Raw genomic sequence first — 16,126 nt, forward strand, 5'->3', positions numbered from 1 at the left:
CTCTGCCTGGCTGCCCGCTCCTCAGAATTATGGGAGAGATGTCATGACATCTTTCCCATAGCACCGCACAGGCACACACGCACACTGCCAGAGCCGGAGCTCAGGAGTGAGCTGCTGAAGGGAAGAAGCCGGGCGCCCGCTAGTAACAAAATCTCAGCGGGCGCCCGGCATCTCCCTTGGTTAGGTGAGCCTGGGGGGGGCCATATCAAGTGGCTTTGCGGGCCTTATACGGCCCGCGGGCCTGAGGTTCCCCACCCCTGGTTTAGACTGTTGTGGTTTCTTTAGAGTTTACTACCCAGTAGAACTACATTTCCCAGCATGCTCCTCTGGGATTTCCTGTTTTGCTGGCCATGTATAACGAACACGCTCCTAGTCATGTTTCAGTGTGGTTTTAAAAGGTAACAGGGGCTGGAGGAGGGGTGTGTCAGTCTTTCTATATTATGCATTGCTGGAAGCTGTGTGTGTTTGGCAGCACTAGAGAAGTAAAAGGCAATAGGAACCTGGGAACATCCCCTGGCCCTGATACAGTATGAGAAACTGTTTTCCAGGGGACTAATGGCATCATATGTCACATCCATTACAGTGTACTTTGCATATATACATTTTAATTCCTTTTATTTTTTGTACTTATGTTTTGTTTTAGTAATGATTAGAGAACATTTTATCCCTTGAAGCTGGAGGTTGAAAAATCCATGCGGCCTTATATTCACTGTTACCGCTATAGAGTCTCAGGAAAACATACTGGAACCTTGCTTCAGGGCTCATTTGCAGTTATAAGTCGCCCTTCCCCTACTCACAGTGGAGGCAGACATACTGTGGGCTGAATCATTACTCGGAGGGGTGCAGCCTATTAATTCTCTAGGAGCGCTGGCTGCTCTGTTCTGCGTGGAGGAGCTGTCAGCCCGTGCCATGGCTCTTCATGTGTCCTCTTGTGGTTATTTGCAGGCTTATCTTCATCTGGGCGTGAATGAGAAGCTGGGCTTGTCTGGAAGACCCGACAGACCAATCGGGTGCCTGGGGACATCAAAGGTGATGGCTGCTTATGTTTCACCTGTCAGGTGGCTGTCTAACCCTACGTCATGTTGTGTCCTTACCCTCTGCCATAACTGTGTCATCATGTCTTTCCTCTTTTACTACTTTTATATAGTACAGTGCTCTCTCCCTCCTCGTCTACTCACCCTATTATGTATACAGCATGGCCAAAATAGTATGTGACTACCCAGATATCATACTCATGTGCTTGTCGATCACCCTATTCCAAAGCCATTGGTATTAATATGGAGTAAGTTACCCTTTAGCTGCTAACGCCTCCACTCTGCTAAGAGACATTACACTAGATACTGGAACACGCCGCTAGATTCACATCCGTTCAGCCACCCACTTGTGATGCACCTGGCATTATGCGCAAGGGGTACGGTCATGCTGACACAGGATTTCCCCCCAACTACTGCCACAAAGGTGGCCACACACAGGCCCTCACTCCGAGTTGATCGCTCGCTAGCTACTTTTAGCAGCCGTGCAAACGCATAGTCGCCGCCCACCGGGGAGTGTATTTTCGCTTTGCAGGAGTGTGAACGCCTGTGCAGCCGAGCGGCTACAAACACATTTTGTGCAGAACAAGACCAGCCCTGTAGTTACTTATTATGTGCGATGAATACTGCGACGAATGTCCTGGAATTGACGTCGGATACCCGCCCTGCAAACGTCTGACCACGCCTGCGTTTTTCCAAACACATTTCCAGAAAACGGTCAGTTGACACCCAGAAACGCCTTCTTCCTGTCAGTCTCCTTGCGTTTGGCTGTGCGAATGGAATCGTTACTAGAATCTGTGCAAAACCACAATGCTCTTTGTACCTGTACGACGCGCGTGCGCAGGTTTGCCGTTTTTTAAACTTATCGCTACGCAGTGAACAACGGCAGCTAGCGATCAACTCAGAATAACCCCCACAGTGCTCTAGTGAGTGTCATTGTATGCTGTAGAATTAGGATTTCCCTTCACTGTGACTAAAAGGCCCATGCCAACCATGGAAACTATCCCCAGACAATAACTCCTCCACCAAACAGTATCGTCGTCAGTGCACCATTTACAAAAGAGGAGCAAGGGGGGAAATGTATCAAAGCTTGGAGAGAAAGCGAAGAGAGCTAAAGTACCAACCAATCCGCTCATAACTGCCATGTTACAGGCTGTGTTTGAAAAATGACAGGAGCTGATTGGTTGGTACTTTCTCTCTCTCCAAGCTTTGATACATTTCCCCCCAAGTTTCATAATCTCCAATAAATGTTGTTTATGCATAACCGACCAATGTATGTGTAGATCAGTGGTATACTGACCTGGCTATGGATCTATCCCTCATTATCTTTACCTTCTTCTGTGTATCTTCCCTCTCACCACGCATCCTGCCAAAGCTTCCCCGGCATTATATGTACACCACTTGCCTGACATGTCCCCGGCCTTGGGATAACTTGTGTTCGTCACACCGGTGTCATCTGGTCCCTTTCCTCCCACAGATCTATCGTATCCTCGGGAAGACAGTGGTCTGTTACCCCATTGTGTTTGACCTCAGCGACTTCTATATGTCTCAGGACGTCTTGTTGCTTATTGACGACATTCAGGTAAATCTATGGTCTTTAGGATGCTTTCCCTATATCCCGGGTTCTCACCTGTGCAGCAGGACGAAGGGAATATCTAGCTACTGATCAGTCAGGATGGCTCCCGAGTTCTACGTTTGATTACGGGCTGAAAAGTTCTTATTTAAAAAGAGGTCTCCCTTCCCTGACAGCACTTGGTTTACCAGGGAACTAATGCTCCCCATATGGAACTTCCATTAGGGGATGATCTGTCTCTTTATGGATTAGCTGTTACTATGTAGTAAAAAAATAAAAAAGCGATTTAACAAGTGTTTTTTCATATTCCTCAGAATTGCCGACTTGTGTGAAAGCAGCGGCCATATGGGAATTTATGCGTCCAAAGCACCCGTGTTACAATCCCCTGTATATCTACTATCTCCCAAAGGCAGCGGGAAGGTTCATCCGAATATTCCATAGCATTTTATTATCAAAAGGAGGATAGAAATGACTTCAGAATATACTGGTTTTGGACCTCACTTGCGCCCTTTAGGAGATTAAAGTGTCCACTGTATATGGAACTCCATGTAACATTAGGCTTCTCCACCAAGATAAATGACGCTGTTAATCAATCGGTGGTTTCCTCGTGCACTCAGCTAATCAGTCGCTGACGTTAGAATTCTGAGATCGCTGGTTTTTGTTTTGCATTTCAAGTTTGCTTTATACAGGATTCTAGAATTTCCTGCTCTAGCGGAACTGATGGGAAAAGGCAGGATGCGTTTATTGCATAGTAATGTAATAACCAATGGTGCTGTAAGGAAAGGATATCGGAGATATACAGATGTAGCCATGCTACTCTTTGCTGCAGTGCGGCTTGCTGCCACACTGCTTGCTGCATGACATATCTGGCTGCGACCACTCGCAGCCGGCGATCGCTCCATTCATTCCTGATGGAATGAATGCAGCACGCCGGCTGCAAATAGTCACAGCCCGGCGCGCGATGCGGCATGCCTACATCTGTACTATCAGGTGAGTTGACGGGCGTGGTCAGCACAGTCGCTAATGGTAACAGCTAGTAGGGCACTTGGTTGTACAGGAAGAGGTATTACTATGAAAAAGAGTGAGGCTAACGTATAATGTCAATTTATAAGTCACTGGGTAGAACCCCGTCCTGCGTAATGTGTATATTACTGGAGATTCTATCTCCACACACACACACACACACACACACACACACACACACACACACACACACACACACACACACACCATCAATTATAGAGAAATAAACCAGAGAAGGGTGACTAATGATGCACGTGCTACTTAATAACAGTTATCGAGAAAGTCTCCCAAGAGCTGACTATCTACAGAGGAGAGAAGAGATGTAGGTCACATTACAGAAACATTAAAAGGACTTCCAAATCACGCAGCTGTCTAACAGAATGTTGCTTTCCCACAATAGAACAAACACTGGAAAGATGAGGAATTGCAGAGCTAATGATAAGGGAGCGTAAATATGTAACGGATACATAAAAAATGTAAAATATTGACATTTGTAAGTTCCTAAACAATTTATTTCCATAGTCACAGTAAATTTATTCCGTATAGATAAAACACATTAAACACTGGTGCTCCCAAGAGCAACTATACAGCAGCAATAATTAAAAAGGTAATTAATTAAGAGTCTTCTAAAAGACTTAATTCTTATATCCGCAGAACAGAAGGAACGTCTTCCACAGTAATTAAAAATACAGTGTCTAGTATTCAGTGGGGTAAGTTGTAACATAACGCCTTAGCAGTCCATGCGGGTGATTCTGCTAGTGAGCGTGAAACCGCATGGGACCATTGGTTTGTTTCCACCCCATTGTCTTCCTGGTGTGCATTGATCAAATAAACAAATTCATTATGGAATTTGACCAACTTTCTATTAGTAATAATATATCTCCAATGTATATATCACATTTATATTGGAGCTACATATATCTCATCCCATCTTCAATGGTAATACAGGTTGAATTGCACCATATTACATTTGACAGACAAATGTAATATGGTGCAATTCAACCTGGAACAAAACGTCCCTCTAATGATATCACCATATAAACCATCAGATACAGATCCGGCAGGTCTTTACCATCATACAGACGCACAGTAAGTTGGAGTGAGTGTCGGCCGTAGGAGCAGATCTTGTCGGCATAGCAATGCAGATATACAGCTGTAGGCAGAAGATACCCACGGAAGGTCTCTGTGTGGTTGTATAGGTCAAACGCGTTTCACCACTCACTGTTTACGGTTTCTGCAGAAGTATATGGATGGGACAAACAGATGGTTATTGTTCAGACTTGGACCTAAGAACAAAAAATAATTATATAAGTTGGTTAAATAATAAAAATCCTCTTGTCTTGGTTTTCTGTCATCCTGATCTGTGTGTGTGAGAAAGTAAAATAAACCCTGTCCTATATACCCTTGGCATTGGTAGATAGGTTACCCACTTCCACTGATGAATCCTACTACAATATGAAATATCACTGACAGTAAGGACAAGTCTGCAGCAGAGGATGCATCACCCATATACAACCTCTGTAGCACACAGACCCTATTCTCCGATCAGATACCAGGGCTTTCTGCTGGGTATACAGCCTTCCAGACAGCGTTTTCTCCAGGCACGGAATCTGGGAAACCCCCCCGCCTCCCTAGCGCCGCCTCCTCTATAGCCCCGCTCAGTTTTGGAGCTCAGTTTTGTAGTTGGTGCCTTGCAGTGAGCAGGCACTTAACAGGGGGGCTGCTCCAACAGCCCTAAAAGAAGCTTTCAAGAAAATTTGAAGACTTCAAAGGCTGCAGCAGAGACACTGCCAGTGTTAGATGTCAGTGAGACATCTCCTGCTGCAGCTCCATCACCTCCCCCAGCGGCGCTGTACACTCCCGCGCCCTGGTTGCCGGGTACCTACAGCGGAGGCTCCGGTTTCCTTCTGTAGTCAGTCACACACACGACCACTGCTCTCCCGGATCGTGTGGCCGCACTACAGGGAGGAGGTAAGAGGTCCCCGCAACGGGACCTGCTATAAATCGCGATCCCGCGCGGCCGATAGGAGGCGGGCCGCGCGCGCTGGTGTGGACACTGTGGCAGTACATGGACCCCACTAGGCCTCCAGGGCATGGGCACAGGTCAGTTTTTTCTCTCAAAAAACATTTTTCTTAGTCCCCAGTACCCGGTGGTGAAGTCCAGCAGGGGGATAAGGCTTTGACCTGTGGTCCCTCCCCCAGCCCCAGGGCGCCATTTAGAGTAAATGTTCCCGCCCTGGAGCTGCATATCTCTCTCTCCCTCACTCCCAGTCAGTGTTTGGGCGCCATTACACAGAGCAACACTGTTCCTGGGACTGTCTGAGCAAATCCTCCTCTGTAAAGCCGCCTGCACGTCAGCGCTGTGCATTTTACAGGACACTTAAGTATTCTACATGTCTGCTGACTGTGTTAGTTAAGAAAAAGTGCATTTAGTCAGGGTTATTTAGTACAAGTACCCTGTGATATACATCCAGTCTTTACTGTGCATTGTTATATCTATTGAGTGTATAGCTATACATAGTACTACTCTGTATTGCTAGTCCAGTGCAGTTTTATTGCATGTCATAATTAGCGCCTTGATGCGGCTTTGGGGCTTATTCACACATTTGCGCAAATATGTGTAACGAAGATCTCTGAATTCTATTATCATGTGGAATTTATATCTGGATACGGTTATCATTCAGGGTGCTGGGGGAAACAAATGCCTTTTTTTCTATGTCATAATTAGTGCATTGTACAAACTGTGACTTTGTGTGTGTGTGTGCATATAGCTGCTGTGTGAACTCCATTTCGTGTCTCTCACTCAGATTGCTATCCCTATATTCTATAACCTGAGGGGGCTAAGTGTGTCAGGTTTAACTTAATATAGGCAGTTCACAGGATATACCCAGTGGGTATTTTTCTCTGTGATTTTTAGTCACCATATACCTCTTGAATTCCCTGTTTGTGCTGATACACTGCACAGGGAGTTCTTGTCAGGTATTTTGCTGCTGATATTGTACTGTGTTGCCTTGCATTGAGCTTTTGATTATGTCAGCTACAAAGGGCAACGGAGCTGGGGCTGATCCCACACTGCGTGGTGTTGACGCTGCAGACACATTTGAGGATAACATAGCAGCTGAGGGTTCAGGTTCTGGGGATTCCTTACCCCCCAGTGGGACTGTAGCAACGGGGGTGGAAAATGACCCACCTTGGGCTACCTACTTCACCTCATTGAATACGCTGGTAACTAGACTAACGCCCTCTATGGGACCTCCTGTGCAGGTACAACCGCTTATGGTCCCTGCGGTTAACCCGCCATGGGCAGATCTACTGTCCAATAAGTTACAGCAATTGAACCAATCACTGGCTACTTGAAAGTTTAACCCTCGCCCGCCTAAGACCAAAGGGTATCCCAGACACCTCGTCTGATGAGGATGGCGCTTATACAGTCCCCACAGATTCTGATCCTGATGCTTCTGATGGGGAAGTTGTTTCGCAGGTGGATGTTCCTGACTTGGTAGAGGCTATAAGGCTCATTCTTCAGGTTGATGATGAACAGGAGCCTGTCACTGCCACTAAGAAACCGGACAGGTTTAAACGTCAGAGGGTGGTTAAACAAGTTTTACCTCACTCTGACCATTTAGTTGACATACGCCAGGAGTCCTGGGAAAATACAGGAAAGAAGTTTACGTCTCACAAGAAGATGCTGGCTCTCTACCCCCTCTATGCAGAGCTTAGTAAAAATTGGGAAACACCACCGCCAGTGGATTCCCAAGTTGGCAGCTGGTAGTATCCTCTGCTCTGCCTGTAACTACTTTCACGTCCTTGAGAGAGCCGACGGACAAGCGTGTGGAGGGTTGTTTGAAGGCAATCTACACCCTAACCGGTGCGGTGCATAGGCCCACTATTGCAGCAACTTGGGCTGCAAAAGCTGTGGAAGCGTGGGCTCAGGAGCTGGTTGAGTTGCCTTCCCATGCTTCTGATCATGCTAGACAGTGCCTATCATATATTGTTACAGCGTCTCATTATATTAAAGAGGCGGCTTCTGATGCCGGTATTCTGGCAGCCAAGGCTTCTACTACATCCGTTTTGGCTCGCCGAATTCTCTGGTTAAGGCCCTGGTCTGCGGACATGGACTCTAAGAAAACCCTGGAGGTAATACCCTTCAAAGGAGACATTCTTTTCAGAGAAAACCTTGACAAGATAGTGGCTGACTTAGCGTCTGCTAAAACAGCATGTCTTCCTAGTACTGCTCCTTCGGTGCCAAAGGCTAAAAGTACTTCCTTTCGCTCCTTTCGTCCTTCAGGGAAAGCAAAAGGTCAGGCGTACACAAAGCAGGTTCGCACTTCCAAACCCAATAAGCCCAAACCCAAACGGGCCTGGGCTGCCCGTCAGCCCGCTTCCAAGACTGACAAGCCTGCCGCATGACAGAGCGGGCCTCCCTCTGGGGGATCCCAGGGTGGGGGCCGACTTCTAGGGTTTACCCAGGAATGGTTGAAGACCACTTCCGATGCCTGGATATGGGAAGTCGTCACTCAAGGTTACGACGTATCCTTCAAGAATCGTCCTCCTCATCGATTTTGCCTGACAGACGTCCCTTCGGATCAGGTGAAGTCAAAAACTCATCATTCGGTGGTACAGTCCCTCCTGGACACAGGAGTGGTAGTACAGGTGCCTCTGGCTCAGAGAGGCAAGGGGGTTCTATTCACCGCTGTTCCTAGTCCAGAAACCAAATGGGTCTTTCAGGCCCATTCTCAATCTCAAGTCCCTAAACAAGTTTGTGAAGGTCTCAAAGTTCCGTATGGAAATTCTTCGCTCTATTGTTCTAGCCTTGGAGCCTGGGGACTTTATGGTCTCACTGGACATACAGGATGCTTACTTGCATATTCCCATTGCAGTGTCGCATCAGCAATACCTGAGGTTTGCGGTCGGCAACCTCCATTACCAGTTTCGGGCGTTACCTTTTGGTTTGACCACAGCTCCGCGAGTCTTCACCAAAGTTATGGTGGTAATGACGGCTGTACTACTTGGACGACTTATTGATCCTGGCAAATTCCCCAGAGATTCTCCTACGTCATCTAGATTTGACTATCTGGTTTCTGCAAGCCCACGGGTGGCTCATCAACTGGAAGAAATCCTCCCTGGTCGCTGCTCAGAGCATGGTGCACCTGGGAGCGTTGTTGGACATTCACAACCAGCGGTTGTTCTTGTCTCAGGAGAAAGTCCTGAAACTTCAGGACAGGATTCGATGCTTCCTATCTCGTCCGCAAGTGTCGATACATTCGGCAATGCAAGTGCTAGGTCTCATGGTGTCGGCTTTCGACATGGTGGAGTACGCTCAATTCCATTCCCGCCCTCTCCAGAGGCTGATTCTTGTCAAGTGGGATGGCCTGCCTCACCGGATCAGGTCTCATATGATCTCATTATCTCCGGAAGTCCGCCTGTCACTGAGCTGCTGGCTTCAGGACCAACGATTGGGGGTCGTCCCTTCTGGATCTCCAACTGGGTCCTTCTTACGACGGACGCCAGTATGAGGGGTTGGATATATATATATATATATATATACCAGGATGCAGAGATCCCTGATGTACTGTATATACTGTACACACTAGGATGCAGGTATCTTTTATATACACCAGGATGCAGGGATCTCGTACGTACGTACGTACTTGCGTACACACACACACACACACATATATATATATATATATATATATATATATATATATATATATATATACACACAGTATATATATATATATATATATATATATAGCATCAAAGCAGCCGGCACTCCCCTTGCTGGTATAGCATCTGCTCCGGTGCCCTCCATGAGTTGAAACATCCAGTAATAATGAAGAGAGTCTGGCGGCACTCGGGAGACTTTTCAACCAGTAGCAAATTTAATGGAGTTACATGTTACTCCATTAAATTTGCTACTGGTTGAAAAGTCTCCTGAGTGCCGCAAGACTCTCTTCATTTTATATATATATATATATATATATATATATATATATATACACACAGAATATACACACAGAGTATGTGTATGTATATATGTGTGTGTGTGTGTGTGTGTGTGTGTGTATACATACACCAGAATACAGAGATCTCTGATATATATAAACACTAGGAGGTGCTGGGATCTTATATATACACCAGGTGGCAGGGATCTTACATATACACTAGGACGCAGGGATCTTATATATACACCAGGGATCTTATATATACACCAGGGGTCAGGGATCTTATATATACACCAGGAGGCAGGGATCTCCTATATACACCAGGAGGCAGGGATCTTCTGTATACACCAGGAGGCAGGGATCTTATATATACACCAGGAGGCAGGGATCTTCTATATACACCAGGAGGCAGGGATCTTGTCTATACCAGGACACAGGGATCTTCTATGTAGCAGGGATTTGGTTGTTACATAGAGGTACAGGTGTCGGTGTGCTAGGTTAGATACATACGGTGGCACACAGTAATTTGAGCGCACTGACTTTCTTCTGTGCAGACGTTTTGTTTTTTTTTAATAAAAGCTATTTTTATTAGTAGTAGAAGTAAAGACCCATCTCCCATCCACCAGATTAATTCTACATTTATTGCTTTCATTCTGCCTTTAACTCAAATTGACGATTTTGGGAGAATTTAGCAGAGAACAATTGCAATTACTGAGATTAATAAAGTAAATGGAACGGCCATTAAATCAAATGAAAGTAAGAGAATGGAAACTTTGTGGAATACATTTCTGAGCGAGGTTTAACACCTTCAGAGTGCCAGGGGACCATGTCATTGCCGGGGAGAGTAAGCCTGTATGCTGGGACTTGTAGTCCTAGGTGTCTGGCCCCCAGGTATAGGTATATGATTTGCTGTGATCACTGGGTGTTATCTCTCGGCAGCTACTAGGGTATGCTGGGATCTGTAGTCCTTGGTGTCCAGCCTCCCGGTATAGGTATATATTCTGCACTGATCACTGGGTGCTGTCTCTCGGCAGCTGCCAGGGTATGCTGGGACCTGTAGTCCTAGGTGTCTGGCCTCCAGGTATAGGTATATATTCTGCACTGATCATTGGGTCATGTCTTTCAGCAGCTGGCAGGGTATGCTGGGACTTGTAGTCCTAGGTGTCTGGCCTCCAGGTATAGGTATATATTCTGCACTGATCATTGGGTGTTGTCTTTCAGCAGCTGGCAGGGTATGCTGGGACTTGTAGTCCTAGGTGTCTGGCCTCCAGGTATAGGTATATATTCTGCACTGATCATTGGGTGTTGTCTCTCGGAAGCTGCTAGGGTATGCTGGGACCTGTAGTCCTAGGTGTCCGGCCTCCGGGTATAGGTATATATTCTGCTCTGATCATTGGGTGTTGTCTCTCGGAAGCTGCTAGGATATGCTGGTATCTGTAGTGCTAGGTGTCCGTCCTTTGGGTATAGGTATATATTCTGCTCTGATCATTGGGTGTTGTCTCTCGGAAGCTGCTAGGCTATGCTGGGACCTGTAGTCCTAGGTGTCCAGCCTCCGGGTATAGGTATATGTTCTGCACTGATCACTGGGTGTTGTCTCTCGGCAGCTGATAGGGTATGCTGGGATCTGTAGTGCTAGGTGTCCTGCCCCTGGGTATAGCACTGATCACTGGGTGTTGCCTCTCGGCAGCGGTCAGGGTATGATGGGATCTGTAGTGCTAGGTGTCCTGCCCCTGGGTATAGCACTGATCACTGGGTGTTGTCTCTCGGCAGCTGCCAGGGTATGATGGGATCTGTAGTGCTAGGTGTCCTGCCCCTGGGTATAGCACTGATCACTGGGTGTTGTCTCTCGGCAGCTGCCAGGGTATGATGGGATCTGTAGTGCTAGGTGTCCGGCCCCTGGGTATAGCACTGATCACTGGGTGTTGTCTCTCGGCAGCTGCCAGGGTATGATGGGATCTGTAGTGCTAGGTGTCCTGCCCCTGGGTATAGCACTGATCACTGGGTGTTGTCTCTCGGCAGCTGATAGGGTATGCTGGGATCTGTTGTGCTAGGTGTCCGGCCCCTGGGTATAGCACTGATCACTGGGTGTTGTCTCTCGGCAGCTGCCAGGGTATGATGGGATCTGTAATGCTAGGTGTCCTGCCCCTGGGTATAGCACTGATCACTGGGTGTTGTCTCTCGGCAGCTGCCAGGGTATGATGGGATCTGTAGTGCTAGGTGTCCTGCGCCTGGGTATAGCACTGATCACTGGGTGTTGTCTCTCGGCAGCTGCCAGGGTATGATGGGATCTGTAGTGCTAGGTGTCCGGCCCCTGGGTATAGCACTGATCACTGGGTGTTGTCTCTCGGCAGCTGCCAGGGTATGATGGGATCTGTAGTGCTAGGTGTCCTGCCCCTGGGTATAGCACTGATCACTGGGTGTTGTCTCTCGGCAGCTGATAGGGTATGCTGGGATCTGTTGTGCTAGGTGTCTGGCCCCTGGGTATAGCACTGATCACTGGGTGTTGTCTCTCGGCAGCTGATAGGGTATGATGGGATCTGTAGTGCTAGGTGTCCAGCCCCTGGGTATAGCACTGATCACTGGGTGTTGTCTCTCGGCAGCTGCCAGGGTATGATGGGATCTGTAGTGCTAGGTGTCCTGCCCCAGGGTATAGCACTGATCACTGGGTGTTGTCTCTCGGCAGCTGATAGGGTATGCTGGGATCTGTTGTGCTAGGTGTCCGGCCCCTGGGTATAGCACTGATCACTGGGTATTGTCTCTCGGCAGAACGCTCTCCAGTTCATCAGGCAGTACTGGAAGATGAATGGACGCCCCCTGTTCCTGGTGCTGATTCGGGAGAACAACATCCGGTACAGTACAGAGTATGAGTGACTGGAGCTTGGAGTGGTACAGAACCATATTCACTATAACCGGCCTCTCTCTCTCTCTCTCTTCCTGTTCTGACCTTCAGTGGAAGCCGATTTAACCCCATTCTAGACATGCTTGCATCGTTCAAGAACGGAAACGTGGCTGGTGTCAAAGTCCACGTGGACAGACTACAGGTAAGAATTTATTGACACAAACCATTTATTCTTTATAGTGAATCTATCCGTATTTTCAGTCGATGTGTGATTTCCCTTGCATAGATTAATGGCGGAACCCCTTCCTGAGATATTGCACTCGATGTGTCCTCTGAGTCTCTCTTATTACATTCAGCTGATTGGACGGCCTGTGGCTGACATCAGATAGGCGAATCTGTGTTATTTAAAACAATTCAAAATGTGACGTTCTATTCCGAGTGTGGCGGAAGTCTCAAAAGGTTTGGCCCCATGTCGTGTAAATCAGGTGGAAGGAACAATATCTTTTTTTCTAATTTGCGGTCGTTCTGCTTTAAAAAGAGTCCTCTTAAAACTATTGGCTGCCACGCAGGTTGTGTATGGAGAGATTGAAAGATCTCAGGAGAGATTAGCAAATGATTACCCGATCTTCTGTTTTCCAATCTGTCTTTACTATGCATTAGTCTATATATTTAAAGTATCACAGTGAGGGGGAGGTGTATCAAGCCTTGTGTAAAGGTAAAGTGGGGTAGATGCCCAATGCAACCAATTAGCTTCTGCCATTTCAAAGACTTTGCTAGATAAATAACAGAATCTAATTGGTTGCTTTGGGATACTTCTTCCCTTTATCATTCTCCAAGCCTTGCTACATCTCCCCAGCTTTAAACACATCCGTAAAACTTACCTAACTTCTCCTCCAACCTTCCCCATTCACCCTTTTCCCTTAATATGTAAGTTCTTACGGGCAGGGCCCTCCGCCCTCTTGTTGTTCCCTAGCACGTTCCATGTCGCCAGTGCTTTACTCCCTTTTCCCCAACTCCTCTTCTGTGACTGACGTATTTTCACCACACATTGGCTACAGGAACACTTAGTATTGGATCGATCCACCCCGGCGCTAGCCCTGTGGCGTTGCCCTGACCTTGTAATCTGCCCTACCCGGTCTGTGGTGTTCTATAAGTATGTGATACTTATGTGATCTGCTGCTGTGTGCTGTGCTAATAGTGAAAAATACAACAAAAATGTCACTGTGCTAATTATATTAACAAATAGCTTTTAAGTGATCAAATCTTAAATAAAATACTAAAAGCAGCAGGATCGGAGTATGCCTGCGGAAGATATACATAGATTGCTATGTCCTACCCGTAGAGAGTGGCACAAATATTCTAAAGTTTAGCATTTGAACTCTATATTCCAGCATATGGTCCACCTCCTTAGGAATCTTTTAATAACACTTCCTAGTGATTTGATAAATAATTGAGATATTTTATTCTTACGCTTGTTTTCTATGTACTATAAATACTTTTCTCTAACATCCTAGTGGATGCTGGGGACTCCGTAAGGACCATGGGGAATAGACGGGCTCCGCATGAGACAGGGCACTTTAAGAAAGAATTTGGATACTGGTGTGCTCTGGCTCCTCCCTCTATGTCCCTCCTCCAGACCTCAGTTTGAATCTGTGCCCGGACGAGCTCGGTGCTACTTAGTGAGCTCTCCTGAGCTTGCTATAAGAAAGTATTTTGTTAGGTTTTTTTATTTTCAGAGAGATCTGCTGGCAACAGACTCTGCAGCGTGGGACTGAGGGGAGAGAAGCAGCCCTACTCACTGAAGATAGGTCCTGCTTCTTAGGCTACTGGACACCATTAGCTCCAGAGGGATCGTACACAGGATCTCACCCTTTGTCGTCCGGAGCCGCGCCGCCGTCCCCCTCGCAGAGCCGGAAGACAGAAGCCGGTGACAGAAGCAAGAAGACTTCAAAATCGGCGGCAGAAGACTCCAGTCTTCAAACTGAGGTAGCGCACAGCACTGCAGCTGTGCGCCATTGCTCCCACATTACACCCACATACTCCGGTCACTGTAGGGTGCAGGGGGAGGGGGGGGGGGGGGGGGCGCGCCCTGGGCAGCAATTAGGGACCTCTTGGCAAAAAGTGAGCATATATACAGTTGGGCACTGTATATATGCATGAGCCCCCGCCATTATTTTACACAGAAACGCGGGACAGAAGCCCGCCGCTGAGGGGGCGGGGCTTCTTCCTCAGCACTCACCAGCGCTATTTTCTCTCCACAGCTCTGCTGAGAGGAAGCTCCCCAGGCTCTCCCATGCAGAAACACGGTAGAAGAGGGTAAAAAGAGAGGGGGGCACATAAATTAGGCGCAAAATCTTTATATACAGCAGCTACTGGGTTAACACTAAATTACTGTGTGATTCCTGGGACATATAGCGCTGGGGTGTGTGCTGGCATACTCTCTCTCTGTCTCTCCAAAGGGCCTTGTGGGGGAACTGTCTTCAAAAAGAGCATCCCCTGTATGTGTGTGGTGTGTCGGTACGCTTGTGTCGACATGTTTGACGAGGAAGGCTATGTGGAAGCAGAGCGGGAGCAAATGAATGTGGGGTCGCCGCCGACGGTGCCGACACCTAATTGGATGGATTTGTGGAAGGTTTTAAATGATAATGTTAATTCCTTGCATAAAAGGTTGGATAAAGTAGAAACCTTAGGACAGTCGGGGTCACAGCCCATGCCTGATCCTATCTCGCAGAGGCCGTCAGGGTCTCAGAAGCGCCCACTATCCCAAATTGTTGACACAGATATCGACACGGATTCTGACTCCAGTGTCGATGGCGATGATGCAAAGTTACAGCCTAAATTGGCTAAAGCCATCCGTTATATGATTATAGCAATAAAGGAGGTGTTGCACATCACAGAGGAAACCCCAGTCCCTGACAAGAGGTTTCATATGTATGGGGAGAAAAGGCAGGAGGTGACCTTTCCTCCTTCACATGAGCTAAATGAGTTATGTAAAAAGGCTTGGGAATCTCCAGATAAAAAACTGCAGATTTCCAAGAGGATGCTTATGGCGTATCCCTTCCCGCCATCGGACAGGTTACGCTGGGAATCCTCCCCTAGGGTGGACAAAGCTCTGACACGCTTATCCAAGAGGGTAGCCCTGCCGTCACAGGATACGGCCACCCTTAAAGATGCTGCGGATAGAAAGCAGGAGAGTACTCTGAAGTCCATTTATACTCATTCAGGTACCTTACTAAGGCCGGCAATTGCGTCGGCCTGGGTGTGTAGTGCTGTAGCAGCATGGACGGATACCTTATCAGAGGAACTTGATACCTTAGACAAGGATACTATAGTAATGACCCTGGGGCATATAAAAGACGCTGTCCTATATATGAGAGATGCTCAAAGAGACATTAGCCTTCTGGGCTCTAGAATAAATGCAATGTCGATTTCTGCCAGAAGGGTCCTGTGGACTCGGCAATGGACAGGCGATGCCGACTCAGAGAGGCACATGGAGGTTTTACCTTACAAGGGTGAGGAGTTGTTTGGGGACGGTCTCTCGGACCTGGTCTCCACAGCTACTGCTGGAAAGTCAAATTTTTTGCCGTATGTTCCCTCACAACCTAAGAAAGCACCGTATTACCAAATGCAGTCCTTTCGATCACAAAAGAGCAAGAAAGTCCGAGGTGCGTCCTTTCTTGCCAGAGGCAGGGGCAAAGGAAAGAGGCTGTAT

The 16,126-nt window shown here is 47.4% G+C and overlaps 1 protein-coding gene across 5 annotated transcripts in view; it reads left to right on the plus strand.

The window, feature by feature from the left end:
• Nucleotides 1–16,126, plus strand: part of PHKB (phosphorylase kinase regulatory subunit beta) — a 413,553-nt gene that overhangs the window by 337,625 nt on the left and 59,802 nt on the right. For all 5 annotated transcript variants that reach the window (XM_063945574.1, XM_063945575.1, XM_063945572.1 and 2 more), the window contains 4 exons: nucleotides 946–1,029; nucleotides 2,509–2,613; nucleotides 12,342–12,424; nucleotides 12,526–12,616. In XM_063945574.1, coding sequence (XP_063801644.1) covers nucleotides 946–1,029; nucleotides 2,509–2,613; nucleotides 12,342–12,424; nucleotides 12,526–12,616 — 363 coding nt within the window. The remainder of the gene's footprint in view (nucleotides 1–945; nucleotides 1,030–2,508; nucleotides 2,614–12,341; nucleotides 12,425–12,525; nucleotides 12,617–16,126) is intronic.

The sequence above is a fragment of the Pseudophryne corroboree genome, chromosome 11 (assembly GCF_028390025.1).
Source record: "Pseudophryne corroboree isolate aPseCor3 chromosome 11, aPseCor3.hap2, whole genome shotgun sequence".
NCBI classification, from domain to species: Eukaryota; Metazoa; Chordata; class Amphibia; order Anura; family Myobatrachidae; genus Pseudophryne; species Pseudophryne corroboree.